General features: G+C 41.5%; 1 protein-coding gene across 2 annotated transcripts in view; it reads right to left on the bottom strand.

Annotated features, from left to right (window-relative positions):
- Positions 1–15,324, bottom strand: part of SCN8A (sodium voltage-gated channel alpha subunit 8) — a 118,293-nt gene that overhangs the window by 72,326 nt on the left and 30,643 nt on the right. For both annotated transcript variants that reach the window (XM_049625488.1, XM_049625487.1), the window contains exons 6-9: positions 5,771–5,992; positions 4,397–4,460; positions 2,358–2,499; positions 191–397 (exon numbers count right to left, since the gene is read on the bottom strand). In XM_049625488.1, coding sequence (XP_049481445.1) covers positions 191–397; positions 2,358–2,499; positions 4,397–4,460; positions 5,771–5,992 — 635 coding nt within the window. The remainder of the gene's footprint in view (positions 1–190; positions 398–2,357; positions 2,500–4,396; positions 4,461–5,770; positions 5,993–15,324) is intronic.

Raw genomic sequence — 15,324 nt, 5'->3', positions numbered from 1 at the left:
TTGGCCGTTAAGACAAATGGAATAATTGGGCCAGCCATCTGCGGTTGTCACTTGGGTTATTTTAATCAGATCAGTGGCTTCTATTTGACAACGTGCCTCGAAAAGATCAACTGCAATGGCAATGAGATAGGGCCTTAGTCACGGTGATCTGGCAGGAAGGACTGTATATCGCAAAGCACCGATCACCAACCTGTGCCTCTTCCTGTTGCTTTTTCAGTTGCTCCAACATTGCTTTGAATTCAGCCTCTTTTTGCTCTGCCTCCTCCAGGGTTGCCTGATTCTGTTCTTCATAAGCCATGGCCACCACAGCCAAGATCAAGTTCACCAGATAGAAAGAACCCACAAAGATGACCAAGACGAAGAAGATCATGTACGTTTTCCCAGCAGCTCGCAGGGTCTGTGAAGACGAAGACCATTTTCTGAGTCCTATGCATCAAATGAACCAGGCTGAAACTACCTCGTGGGATAATGTTCGTCTGCAGGGGCACCACTGCAGTTTTGACAGAACAGTCCTTTGTTGTGCGGTGTGCCTTCAATACTGCAGAGTACTTGGCATCCCCAGTGGCCAAATGGCTTCCTCCAGCCTCAATTCAGAGTAAATGTCACCAGTACCTCCAATGCCTTGTGACAGAAAAAGTCCGCTTCCCTTTCCGAGTACTCCTGATATACTCCCTTCATGGAAAAATACTTGATTGTTTTTAAAGGGAAAAATGCTCCAAGCTAAGAATTATATTTGCCTTCGTTAGCTGATTCTAAAACAAGTATAAAGAAATGAATACAAGACTTCAGCTCATTTATCTACTGGTCCTCAAAGAGCGTTAACAGATAAATTCCATCTTAGGGATCAGGTCCAAGTCATAGAAGTCCCCATCTTGAGTGACATCCTTCCTTTCCTTCTGCAATAGGGTGGGTTTTTAAAGAGAGATGTGGCATAAATAACAGTGGAGAAAAAAGTAGGAAGGAGGATCCTAGGACCAGTCCTTTCACTAGCTGTGAGCAAATGGACATCAAAGAACACTTGGGTTTTAGTTTATGTATATGCGACTTACTCTTACTTAGTTTTCATCATTATTTAAAAAAAAAATTTTTTTAACGTTTATTTATTTTTGAGAGGCGGGGGGAGGGGCAGAGAGAGGGAGACACAGAATTCGAAGTAGGCTCCAGTCTCTGAGGTGTCAGCGTAGAGCCCGACGTGGGGCTCGAACTCTCACCGGTGAGATCATGACCTGAGCTGAAGTCTGACGCTTAACTGACTGAGCCACCCAGATGCCCCCATTGTTATTCTTTTCAACTACAAATAATAAATGAAACTTAGCATCAACCACAAATATTTCACAAGAAAGATTTGAACCTGAGAGAACTCTAGGCTGTCCTACAGGATCTGAGTTGGAAGATTCCCTTCAAGGGGTGCCTGGGTGGCTCAGTCAGTTAAGTGTCCGACTTTGGCTCAGGTCGTGATCTCATGGTTCACAGGTTTGAGTCCCACGTGGGGCTCTGTGTTGATGGCTCACGGCCTGAAGCTGCTTCAGATTCTGTGTCTCCCTCTCTCTCTGTCCCTCCCCTGCTTGCACTCTGGCTCTCTCACTCTCAAAAATAAATAAACATTAAAAAAATTAAAAAAAAAAAAAAGAAGCTTCCCTTCGAGACATTCCTTCATGCCTGAAGGAGACATATTTCTATTCTTGAACTGGCATCACCAAACACCAGAGTCAAATAGAAAACAATGAATTATCATGGAATTTCCAAGCTGGAAGACCCTTAGCAATCACCTAGACTTACTCCTCCATCACCACCAGCAAAGTTAAATGACTTGCCTAGTCACCAATATAGCCCAACAGAATGGCAGACCTTTTTTTTTTAATCTGTCACAACCTGTCTGTATAACATATGTCCACATATGTTACAAATCTCAAAAATGTTATGTTTAGAATCCAAGGTCTTCGTGGATAGAAATCTCATCTTTCTAATGTCTAGCATGGTGCTTTGTAGAGTATGTTTAATTGATATGCCTTAAAAAGACACCCTAAGCCAAAAATCTGAGCAGAGAAACACTGCAGATGGTCTGGTGAAACAACAGGAAGTAAACCGAGATAGCAGATTCCCAGGCCAGGCAAAAGGCTGTCAAGGCTGTGAGCCTCTACAAGCTTTACATGACTGGGCACTAAAGAAACAGGGGCAAGAGCTGGGAGAATTCACTTAATTTTGTAAGTCAGCTGACTCCGAGAAATAATATCCTAAGATCCTGTACAATGCCTTCCCTGAAGGTCTCTTGCACAGAATGTCCCCAACCCCATACCCTCATACAAATTCTGTCACCAAAGAGAAAAAGCACTCAAAAGAGAGGTAGTACTACTTACCAGCTGATACAAATTTTCCCAGTAGTCCTGGGTCATAAGGCGAAATAATGCCAAGAAGGCCCAGCTGAACGTGTCAAAGCTTGTGTAACCGTAGTTGGGGTTCCTTCCTGCTTTCATACACTGGTACCCCTCTGGGCATTGTCTGAGAAAAGAAAAGGAATTTCAGGGCTTTTCAACATCATTCTACCCAGTCATCAACTATAAGTCATCTCTAGGACTATGGAGATAACAAATAACCATCTAGAAAGTCAGGCCAAAATATAGGTGTTAAAAAAAGAAAAGGTCAACATTTCAAAAAACGATGTCTTGGGGACAGCCTAGGATCAGAATCGCCAGGCTTGCCTCTTGAAAATGCTGATTCCTATGTCCTACCCAGACCTAGGTATAAAAGCTCTGGATATGGGAGCCACGAATCTGCATTAAAAAAAATGTTTGTTTATTTTTGAGACAGTGCAAGTCGAGAAGGGGCAGAGAGAGGGGGACACAGGATCCGAGGATCTGAAGCGGGCTTTGCACTGGGTCACACAGAGCCCGATGCGGGGCTCAAACTCACAAACCATGAGATCATGACCTGAGCCAAGGTCGACGCTCAACTGACTGAGCCACCCAGGCACCCTCCCGGATCTGTATTTTAAAGAGGCATGCCAGGTAATTCGTATGCACACCAAAATTTGAGAACCACTGTCCCAGATTCATACCAATGTGCAATTCAAGCAAATTCCTCTTGGCTATGATCCCAAATGACAAATGGCTAGCTAGAAATTCCTCTTCATCACCTCTGTTCTCTTAATACTCACCAAGACAACCTATGTCACACTGGGAATCTCGGTGACCTCGTTTTTACCAGTTCTCCTGCTTTTAGACTCACCTGATATGTATTTCAATGGAACTTCTGGTATTGACTTAGATACAGAAATTAAATGGACATCTAGTTGTTACGGTCATCTTAAAACACCAATTCCTAGAGGGCCAATACACCCTGGATAATGATGTGACACCCTCACATTTATGTGACTTTCTGTTTCCAAAGCACTTTCATGTATGTCATCTAATTGCATCATTGCAATAGCCCTTGAAGGAAGCGAGCACAGGACTTATTGATTCCGTGTTATGAGTGAAGAAATTGAGGCTCACCTAAGTGAAACGGCTTGCCAAAAGTCTTAGAGCTGAAAGTAGCAGAATCAAGATTTGCATTATGTTGGTGGCAACTTGTGTTCACAGTAGTATTACTCACAATAACTAAAATATGGGAGCAACCTGAGTGTCCGCCGACGGACGAATGGATAAACGAAATGTGGTTTTTAAAGACAATGGAATATCACTCAACATGAAAAAGGAAAGAAATTCTGACACATGCAATAACATGGGTAAACCTTGAGGACATCCTGCCAAGCGAAAAAAGCCAGTCACAAAAAGACAACTGCTGCCTGATTCCTCTGACATGAGAGACTCAGAGTGGTCGAAATAATAGAGAGAGAAAGTGGAATGGGAGGGGAAGGGGAAATGGGGAGTTAGTAGTTAACGGGTACTTAATGCCACTGAACTGTACGCGTAAAAATGGTTATGAGGGTAAATTTTATGTTCTGTGTACTTTCCCACCATTTTTTAAAAATGGCAAAAAAAAAGACTATGTTGCTACTCTTTTCCCTCCCCACGCTGTCAGGCCTAGCATGTTTTAGGTCATCCTCGGTACTAATCTGTCACCAAGACAGTGTCCCTTCTATAGATGTTCTTAATTGTGGTATAAGACAATGAGGGGAAATCTACAAGAGACAGGCAACATATCTGGTGTTGCAGACTCTATCCTTCCCAGCCTTTTACATTTCTTATTTTGGCTTGAGACTATAGGCACATTCACCTCCTAGTGAAATGCCAATTTTGGATGGACAAATACGAAACAGAAAGAAAATCTGAGTCAACCAATACGTCAGACCTAGTTAGGATCTACTATATGAGCACAAAGAAAAGTGAAAATATTGCCCATTTTCATCTGACACATTATTTCAAGGGACAAGAACAAAATGAGGTGAGCTACTTACCCAGCATCAGAACTGTTCCCACAGAGTAAAGGTTCCAGCATGCCAGGAACCGTGTAAAAATTTGCTAGAAAAGTTTGAAGAGGCAGGAAATGAATAAGGCAGATACAAGTGAATGGAGAATAAAGTTTCACTGTTCCTAATTAGCCCCAGCAGAAACAGTTATTGATTTTAGCTCATATAAATCTTTTCTGACAGAGGAAAACCTGATAAAAATTCTTTCCCATTAATCATTTTCATATATATACTTAAAAATGAAAAATGCTACTAGGAGTCCTAACACAATGTTCTTTTCACAGACACTTGGCTTCCCCTCATATCTCCAATCCTTACGCTAGTTTCTGGGACTTGAAATTAAGGGGTCTAGAAGTGAGTCTTCTGAGTTCTTTATTCCTTTGTACAACTTTGGCCTTCCATCCTTCTTCTGTACCCAAGACAAATGAAAATCCTCACTGATCACATTACCATGTCCTATATTAAATTAGCAGGCATGTTTCCCTTTCCTGTATGTGTTCCTGAAATTCCCTTTGCAACATTTTCTTACAGCTACTTAACTGCCTTTATTTCTCAGGAGTGACTAATAGTGGTATTGTTAACTTTTCCCCATTTTATTTTACTAAAGAAATTTTTTCATGTTTATTTATTTTTGAGAGAGAGAGAGAGAGAAAGGGAGAGAATGAGTGAGCAGGGGAGGGGCAGAGAGAGAGGGAGACAAAGGATCTGAAGGAGGCTCTGTACTGACAGCAGAGAGCCCGATGTGGGGCTCAAACTCATGAACCACAAGATCACGACCTGAGCCAAAGTGAGACACTCAACCGACTGAGCCACCCAGGTGCCCCACTCCCCATTTTATAGAAATACCATCACACCAAATGTTCCTTAGTGTAAGACCCAAGGGCTTTGGTTCCTGAAATGAAATTATTAAAACTCCTTAACTATAATAGGCTCAAATGGTTACTTATAGATTACCTGACTCCCCACACCAGACCAACTATGACAGTCTTAGTAATATTAAGAGAGCTTACTATGCATATTCTGAACTAAATGTTTAAATATCTGACGTTTTACTGAACTAGAGCAAATGGTATTTTTATCAAACTCATGAGCCTGATTTTCAAAGCAAAAGTTTAGGGGTGCCTGCAAAAAAGCTATAGTTTCATTTTCAGTTTTAAAAGGAGAGGAAAAAAACAAAACAAAACCAGAGTGCGTTTCTGAACACAGTCCTACCCCGAGGAAAGGGAGTAACTTCCTCAGGTTGCTTCAGTAGCACTGGATTCCTTTCCAGCCCAACTACTTTTAAAGCCCAGTGATGGCTTTGAACCACATAAACTACAGAAAGACTGGTCTTTCACTTCTTGCAGGAAAAGGGCCACCTACTTTTATTATTGATATACTCTTCCCAATCAAAGCCTCTGGTGCCATTTTCCAGATAGCTCTCATTGAAGTTTATGGGCCACACAACACACTTGTTTCGCAGATTTCCCATGAAAAGCTGCAGTCCAATCAAGGCAAAAACACTCAGGCAGAACACTGTCAGAATCATCACGTCTGACAGCTTCTTCACTGACTGGATTAGGGCACCCACAATGGTCTTCAGGCCTGTGGAGACAGAAGCCTCAGAATCAGAGTCACCCCATACCCCTCCCCACCTCCCCCAGCCTCCCTCTTGGCTACTGGCTTCTACTCCTCCCCACAGCACCACCCTTGAACCATGGCCACTTTATCTCTTATGCCATGGGAATAACAATGGGTCAACAATCAGTCATTCCAGAAGTATCAATTCTTGAGTCAATTAATTTCTAAAAAGAAAAAGAAAGTTCCTTCTCCAACATGCGACTCTTTTCTTCCTATACTTTCCTGGGTCTGACTGCTGCTTACCTCCTCGAATGAATCCGGCTCTTACTTGCCTCATAGTCTTCCTACAGGCTGTTCCCTATGCCTGGAATGCTTCCTTCCATTCCCCTGTCCTACCCGCCTAACTCCTATTCATCCTTTCCATTCCCCTGTCCTACCCGCCTAACTCCTATTCATCCTTTGGGCTCAGCTTAAATATCAATTCCCCCAGAAAGCCTTCCCGGACTTTACAATTCTTCTCCCTCCTCCATTATTATTAATAATTTAATAATACCTCATACTTTGCTCTGTAGCATTTATCACGGTTATAATTAATTATTTATGTCTGTCTCATTCACAGCTGTATCTAGACTGCCTAGCTCATGGCAAGTACTGAGTAAATATTTGCTGAATAAACAAATGGGAAAAACAGGGATTGAGGAGGGTTCCTGGTTGGACAGAGAACTACTGGAAAGTTTAAAAGCCAAGTAGTAAGAAAGTACGATAAATATTTTCCCAAGAGCTCTGGTAAGGCCAATATATTGAAAAGGTTATTATCAACCCAGTATTTATGGTTCGTCTTTCCATTTACGAATATACCTTCTCTGTATCACACATATGCCCTGTTCTCTACAACTGACCTTTTTTTCTATCCTAGATTGAAAACAAAATAAAAAACATATAACCCACTTGAATTTGAGGTTTAACTGCAAGCCACTGGTTCAAATTTAAACCTGCAGGTAGCTTTCTTAACTGCACATGGAGTTATTAATGATAGGAGACACAGGAGAACATAGTTGTGGGTTCATGATGTTTGGGTCAAAACGGATTCTGTGTGAGGCTCTCCCGGGCACGTCTAGGCATCAGGCCATCCATAGGACATAGCCAAAAATATACTGAGCACTCCAGGGATGCCAGTGTACCAGGACAGATGGGAGGCAAACCCAGTGCCTTGACACATAGGCCTTGAGAGGGATCATACTCCTGATCCACTTCCGAAGGCAGGAATACCAGACTGAAATTCAAGAGAAATCCTAATCTTGGCTGTGGAGTGGGAAGCGAGGTATATAATTACTACTCTTGACTAAGTTATACCACTATTTGTGTGACCTGGGTAATATACCTAACCTTTTGGAATCTTAGGTTTTTCATCTTTAAAATGGGAATAATTATAGCTGAACCTCTAGGGCTGTTGTGAGGATTGAGCATAATTCATTTAAGTACTTAACATAGCACCTGGCACATGGCAAAGACTCAAATGTTAACTATTTTTGTCTGAACCTCAGTTTACTCATCTATAAAAAGGTATTACCAAAACGCTTCACTGGGCTGTTGTGAGGTTTAAATAGGAAAATGAATGTAAAATACCAAGTACAGGGCCTGGCACTTGACACTGGCAAGCTATCGTTGTTACACACGTGGTGCCCTCCTCAAAGAGATATGATTGGGATAATGACACTACATGGCTAATCTCGTACGGTGATTGAATGGGGGGGGGGATGAACATGATTGGGTTTTTCTGCTGTATTTTGCAAGTAACCACCTGGAATTTTTAAAGTTGGATTTGATAGAATTTTCTATACAAGTCCAGTAATAGTTATGCATGCTGTGCAAAGCACAGGACCTGGCATGAAGCATACACTTCATATATATATATAATATATAATATATACACATATTTTTTAAGTTCACTTATTTTTGAGAGAGAGAGAGAGCGCGCAAGTGGAGGAGGGGCAGAGAGAGAGGGAGACCGAGGATCCAAATTGCGCTCTGCACTGACAGCAGAGAGCCTGACGCAAGGCTCAAACTCACGAACCATGAGATCGTAACCTGAGCCGAAGTTGGACACTTAACTGACTGAGCCATCCAGGCACCCCTCAGTTAATATATTTTCATTGAAAGAGCAAATGAATAAGTTTTCTTTCCTCTCACACAGATAACCTGAAAGGATTCTAAGAGATATTAAAGAAAAAAGAGCTACAAATTAAGATTGCAGAGATACAAAAGTGTGCAAAGGCCTGTGCTTTCTTACGGAACAGACCTTCCATGAAGACTGTGGCCACCGAAAGGATTAGGAAAAGCTTGTCTGCATTCAAGGCACAGGACACAGGACATTTCTAACCTGATTGTTTTCTCCTCATAAGGCTGTGCAAAAAGAGCACCAGATAGGGAATCAGAAAGCAGGAATTCTGGTCCTGGCTCAGCCACTAGTTATAACCCACTGTACATCAGAGCAAATTCAAGGTTCCACCTCAGTCTCATTTTTCCATACACAGTATGTGGCAGTGGGCAGTGGAGGAAAAACTGAAGAATCTTCTTGAAAAGTCTTTCAGAATAGGGGAGAGATATTTATTCTTTCAGACTAAGTAGCTGAAATTTCAACCTTTTATTTGAAGGCCCTAAGAAACTGTATCATAGCCACACAGGCAAGTAAGAAGATACTGGTGGTATAAAATAGAAGGCAACCATCAAGATGTAAAAGTTGCTGCAGTATTATGGGTCTTATTTTCATAAGTTGCTGAGGAATAGAAAAGTCCTTCACTGCATTTGGCTCGGTTGAGGTGGGTCTATACTGGGTCAATGATTCAATTCTAGCTTCCTAAAATTATAAAGCTCTGTTTTCAAAGTCAAAGCATGATTAAAAAAAAAAAAAAAACAGTTGAATAAGTCCCTGAAGAATGGTTGTAGTTTCTCTTCCTGGACTTCTTTAAGAAGAGCTTAAGATCATTCAGAATATCTCCCCTGAATGGTTCAGACAAACACTTATGTGAACATGGGATGATTGTTCAAAGTCATTTCTATTTCCATTTTAAATGAATTGAGAAAAGAGCTGTAAGCTGTCATTCATATTAGTGACATGAGTAAATACTACAAAAATAGTCAAACCAATGCATTTGTGATGTAAATACATACATAAAATTAAATAAAATTTAAAAACCCATAAAATTTTAGCATGAGTCTAATTTGATTTTCCTGGGCTGGGAACTCTTGATGAATGAGTGAATGAATGAATGAGTGAATGAATGAATAAAATAAAATAAAATAAAAATTTAAAAACCATACAATTTAGCATGAGTCTAATCTGATCTTCCTGGGCTGGGACTCTCTGGACAGTTCCAGGCCTATATAATAGGAAATTCCAGGCCACGAGGCTCAAACAATCCCCTGTTTCTAAACCTGGGCTCTCAGCAACCTTGTATGTAGGAAGTGACCTTCTGTTAGTAGTTTATAGACGTCAGGGTGGACATCTGATCTAAATCCCAATCGTTTCCTCCAGGATTGATTGATTGATTTCTCTATTTATTCATTCATTTATTTTTAATTTCAATCAGTTTTAAGTTTATTTTTGAGGGGGTGGGGAAGGGCAGAGAGAGAGAGAGAGAGAGAGAGAGACAGAGTATCCCAAGCAGGCTCAGAGCTGACAGCAGAGAGCCTGATCCGGGGCTCGAACTCATGAACTGTGAGATTATGACCGGAGCCAAAGTTGGGTGCTTAACCGACTGAGCCACCCAGGCACCGCTCCTCCTGGAATTTAGAATGGGACAAGAGACAGTCCAGTAGCCTTTTCGAGTAGAAGGAATGATAACATAAATTTGGGAACTAAGTGGTAGCCTTATTCTGTCATTATGTTAGGATATGCCCAAGAAGTAAAGGCAGTTAGTAAGCTAAGAGATAGAAAAAGGAAATGGACACACGGAGAGAAAAAGACATTAAGACAAAGTACTTCCTGGTATCTGGAACTTTCTGACTGCATTCTGGTTTCACGGGCTTCCAGAAGCCCAAAAGCATTCCAACCCTTAGATTCCCTGAAGTCCTCATATATCCTTTCACTTGCAACCAAAGATGTTCAACTAATACACCAACCGTACATGGAACTCATCACTTTCCTGGGAATAGACCTACATGCTCTCACTCAGCTGGTTTCAAATCTTTTCTCCATAAACCAGATGTCATTGCTGAAGAAGTCTGTAAACATGAGTCAAGAAAGCAAAAAAAAAAAAAAAAAAAAAAAATCAAGTGTTTTGTTTTGAAGTCTGAGGTTTAGATCAACTCCTTGGTAAGAGTTCTTTCAGCTTTCAATAAGTTTCAAGTAGAAACTCAAGTTGGAAATGGCATTCAGGTATACAGGGGATCAGAGAAACAAATCTTAATTAAGCAACGATAATCACTAAATAACACTACCGATGGCCATCTAAAAAGTTTACTCTCCAAGATTCTCATCCAGGTCCCACAGGAAGAAAGGTGATTTAGTGTGATGTTAGCATCCCGAGGCAGACACACAATTACACAGCAATATTAAATGTAAATGGTCACTGGATCATCTGGCCTCAGCCAAGACTCTTCTTCCTTCCATTAGGGTTGATGACTATGAATGACCATATTTGCAGAAATCAGTGCCAAGTTAGGGAGAGGATGCTGTCAATGCATTTCTTTTTCTTTTTCCAATTTTATTGAGAAATAATTGACATATATCACTGTAGAAATTTAAGGCGTACATCATGATGTGAAATGATTACCATAGTAGGTTCAGCTCACATCCATCTTCTCATATAGGTACAATAAAAAGGGGGGGGGAGGGAGAAAAAAAGGAAAAAAATTTTTCCTTGTGGTGAGAACTCTTAGCAGTTACTCTGTTAACAACTTTCCTATATATCACACAGCAGTGTTAGCTATACTCATCATGTTACACATTCCATCCCTAGTACTTACCTTTCTCTTATAACTGGAAGTCTGTACCTTTTGGCCACCTTCCTCCAATTCCTCCTCCTCCCACACTCTGCCTCTGGTACCCACAAATCTGATCTCTTTTTCTATGAGTTTGTTTTTAGATTCCACACATAAGTGAGATCATACATTTCTCTGTCCAACTTATCTTACTGAGCATAATACTTCAAGGTCCATCCATGTTGTCACAAATGGTACGGTTTCCTCATTTTTTATACCTGAATAATATTCCATTGTGTGTGTGTGTATGTATATATGTATGCGTGTGTGTATGCGCGCGCGTGTGTGTGTGTGTGTGTGTGTGTGTGTGTGTGTATCTCACAACATTATCTATTGATCCATCCATGGACACTTTGGTTGCTTCCATGTCTTGGCTATTGTAAATAATGCTGCTATGAGCATGGGGTGCAGATATCTTTTTTCAGTTAGTGTTTTCGTTTCTTTTGGATGTATTCCCAGAAATGGAAATGCTGGATCATATGGTAGTTCTATTTTTAAGTTTTGAGGATACTTCATACCGTTTCCCATAGTGGCTGCACCACTTTACTAATCCCAACAATGTGCAAGGGTTCCCTTTTTTCCATATCCATGCCCAGTGTTTGCTAACTCTTGTCTCTTTGACGATGGCCATTCTAATCTGTGTGAGGTGATATCTCATTATGGTTCTAACTTGCATTTCCCTAATGATTAGTGATATTGAGCGTCTTTTCATGTACCTGATAGTCTTTCGCAGAATGCATTTCTTGAACTCAAGCTCTACAGTCTTGCCAGCAGTGACTGATATGCTCTAGTAAATGCAGTCAGGCAAAAGTGCATCCTGCTATCACCAATGCAGGTCACTGAAGTAAGAAGCTGCTGGTGGAATTTCTAACCTGATGCACGTAAGAATGGAAAATGCCACTGTGCTGGCTGTGAGGAGAAGTTGCTTTGCTGCTTCTACTGGCTCACAACGCCACATACCAGAACAAGCAAGATACCGACTGAAAACTGATTATCCAAAACAGAGCAGAATGCTCCTTCAAACAACTCCTACACAACAGAGTGCACAACAGAAGCCACATGGGGGCAAATTGGACAGCGAGAACTCTTGGAAAAGGCTAACATTAACTAGCACTGGGATGTGTTTGAGCAGAAGCAGTTAATACATTTACTGTAAATCAGGAAAAGACAGCTGGACCCAATGTACAGAAATGTCAGCTATCAGAGAGGAATTTGGGCCATTTAAAGAATTTTGAGGAGAAGATGAAGCCTCTATGTCCAAAGGCACCGCTGAACCTCCTGTCACCTTTCATGACATCCAGCCATCTCCTGAACAAGTGAACAAAGCCTGCTTATGTGCTAAGTCCAGAGAAATCAGCCATGCATGCTGGGATCAAAATCTTCCACCATGGTGATGCCAGATTGTAAATAAAGTAAATTTCTATTTCCTGGTTTGTGGCTCAGGTTGAAAAATCTATCTGGTTTGAAGCAACGCGAGCTAATTCTACAAAATTCACACCGGCACGGGTCTCTAGAGCGGTAACGAGGAGTTCTCACTCCACGGGGAAGTAAGTTTCCCCAATTCCTGAAGTCTGGCTTGGTCCAGACAAGTCCTAGGGTAAATCTGTGCCAGGTCAGTTTTCTTGCCACAGGTCCAAGCCTTACAATGATATTATTGAAGGTTCTGTAGACCAGGAATAAATTGGGAGAGATTTAGAGGCAGTAGATTTATTTACTCAACACCAGATTTATATCACAAGGTCTCAACAAAACTTAAACTAGCTCCCAAAGGTGGATCGGTGGGATCGTATGAGACTTCAGTGTTGCCCCACTTAGGGCCACTATGTTAAACTTTGGCTATTTTTTCTGAGAAGCAATGTGGGAAAAGGAGAAACATAAAAGCAACTGGATTAATAACTCGAATACTGTAAAGGAAACAATGAGGCTAAATATAGTCTGAAAACACTTTCCCCCTTCACTGTGCAGCAGTAATTGCCATATTCATAATGCATACATTTAAAGAAAATGGTTTCTTTGTGAATACTGGGGTGGGAGGAAAAAGGGCCCATCATTTTTCCTACTTCTTCTCTGATACCACAGGTAAGGAGAGAAAGTAACAGAAATGAAAGCACAGGAATGAAAAATCAAAGAGAAAAGCAATCAAGAAATTACAACTCTAAAGAAAGCAAAATGATATTAAACCAGTGTGGGCAAATAGAGACGTAGTGCTTTTCAGGAGTCACTGAAATGATGCTAGAAATGAGAAGCAACTGGTAAATAAGGCCATCCCAACCCATTCTATTTACACCATTAAATGCTACTCTGTAGGAAAAACCTCAGACGCCTGCTTTGAGATGTCCACCCTGTCTTTGGGCAGGTCAGTCCTGTGGCACACGGTCAAAGAATGGAGAAGATGAAACTTCTGACAAAGTCACTCAGAAGCTCATTTTTCCGCCTGGGCCCCAAATGAATATAGAGCAAAAACAAAGTTTTAAGACATAAATTTCGACATAGTATACTTCAATGTCAAGTTGAATGTGGCAAATTCCAGACCAAAGGAAATGTAGAAAGGAAGGGTCTCTTCCTGTAACTGACCGTTCCAGCATGCAGTTTGCAAGCCCTGTTCTTGAAGCCAAGCTCTCTGAAGCAAAAGGCAAACCATGTGTGATGCCTGTCTAGATCTTGAGTCAGCAAATAAAAAGGGTGAGAATGTGGGTTTCGTGTTTTCTAAGCCACGAAAAGGCTCTAAATCAAAGCACCTCTTATCCAAAAGGCTGGAGCTAACTGAGGCAGTGCACTGTCCCATCTCCTGGGAGTCCTGGCTGCTCTGACGCAGTCAGAATATCCACCAAAGGTGCTAAGGGGGAAGGCAGTGGCAGCCCAGGTGAGTGGGTGAGTTCTCCAGGAAGACTCTCATGAAGGGAGCCAGGGGCTTTGGGGGATCTTGCAGACCCCACGTCAGTTCTGTGGTTGCTCTTGCTGCTGTTTCTGGCAGCTTCAGCAAAAGCCTACAGTCAAACTGGGAACAGGAAAAGGCAAAAATATCAGCAGTCCCACTGAAGTGATCCCGGAGAAGACTTGGTGTGCAGGACGATGGCTTTCACAAAGAGGGAACTGAGGCCTGGCTCTACAATAGAGTAAAAAATGACTGAGATTTCCAGTCAAGAAATGGTGTCAGGTCTACTAACTCATACAATGGTATTCCCACCTTGAAAGGAGACCTGGGTAACAGGCAGGTAGGAACAGGACAATAGCCCTCGATAAGTAGTATAGGGAACGAAAGGATTGGGGATAAAAAGTCACACTTTAATTCAAGGATCAGTTATACCACTCACTGACAGAGACCTATTACTGGCTTTATTATCCCTTAAAGTTCTTCTCCATCCCAGTTAACTTCACAAAGCCAGCTCGAGTGGGGGTGCTTCTAGAAACAGGAATTGGGAATCTATTTCAAATCATCAAGCTGAGGTCTAAACGCTGACACAAGCCCTTTCTTTGAGTTTAGGTTTCTTCTTTAAATAATAATTGTTACACAAAATCATTTATGGAGCCCTACCAGTACTTATAAACACTATAGAAATGTGCTTATAAATATATTTTATAGATAGACTGATTAATAGTGAGGATAAATAATGTGAGACCAGTCAAGAGTTATCTTGCAGAAATGCTGTGGTCAGAAGCTACCCATACAGCAGAGACAGAAGCTAAGAGCTAGACCAGAGATAGCATCTGCTGCCCTAGTTAGTGAACAGAATGCAGCTTTCCAATTTAATTCTGGAAGAGAAGTTTTGAGATCACAAGAACATAAAGAGACAGATGCCTTGCAGAGTACGTTGGGGGAAGTGAGCAGAAAACATGGGATCATATTTAAAAGAGGCCAGAGACGAAAGAGAGCAAAGGAAAAATGAAAGTAAAGATGTGGTGCTCCAGATGCCTTAAAAAATAAGACAAGGCCTGCCTAAGGGTTAAACCACCATCAATGAGCTTCATGAGGCTGCCCACAGAATGAACTGCGCTTTCTGTCGCAGGCTAGGAACCGAACCTTGATTAAGTCGGGGTTGTAGTTTTTTGCCACGAAGAATATACTCTAATGAACACCCAGCCTCTAGTTGATAAGGAGAAAGCTCCCATTGCTAAATACAAAGGTATTCATTTTTAGTAGGGCCCGAATTTACTGGCCCACTTCATGGCCCAAGTTTGTAAATGGGGAAACTGAGGTTTACCTTCCTTGAGGTTCTCAGAAAGCCACATTCCAAGTCAGCCTTCTCCAGGATTCTACCTTTGTGCTTCCCTCTCTCTGTGTCTGATATTTAGATAAAGTTGAAAAGGGGAAAAGAGGAATATTTCTGAGTCAGCCACAAGAAGAGCCACAGGACACCAGGAACGGGGCGCCT

This window comes from Panthera uncia, chromosome B4, assembly GCF_023721935.1.
Source record: "Panthera uncia isolate 11264 chromosome B4, Puncia_PCG_1.0, whole genome shotgun sequence".
In the NCBI taxonomy this organism is placed as follows: domain Eukaryota; kingdom Metazoa; phylum Chordata; class Mammalia; order Carnivora; family Felidae; genus Panthera; species Panthera uncia.
Note: the sequence above shows the minus strand (reverse complement) of the source record. Positions and strands in the feature narration are given on the sequence as shown.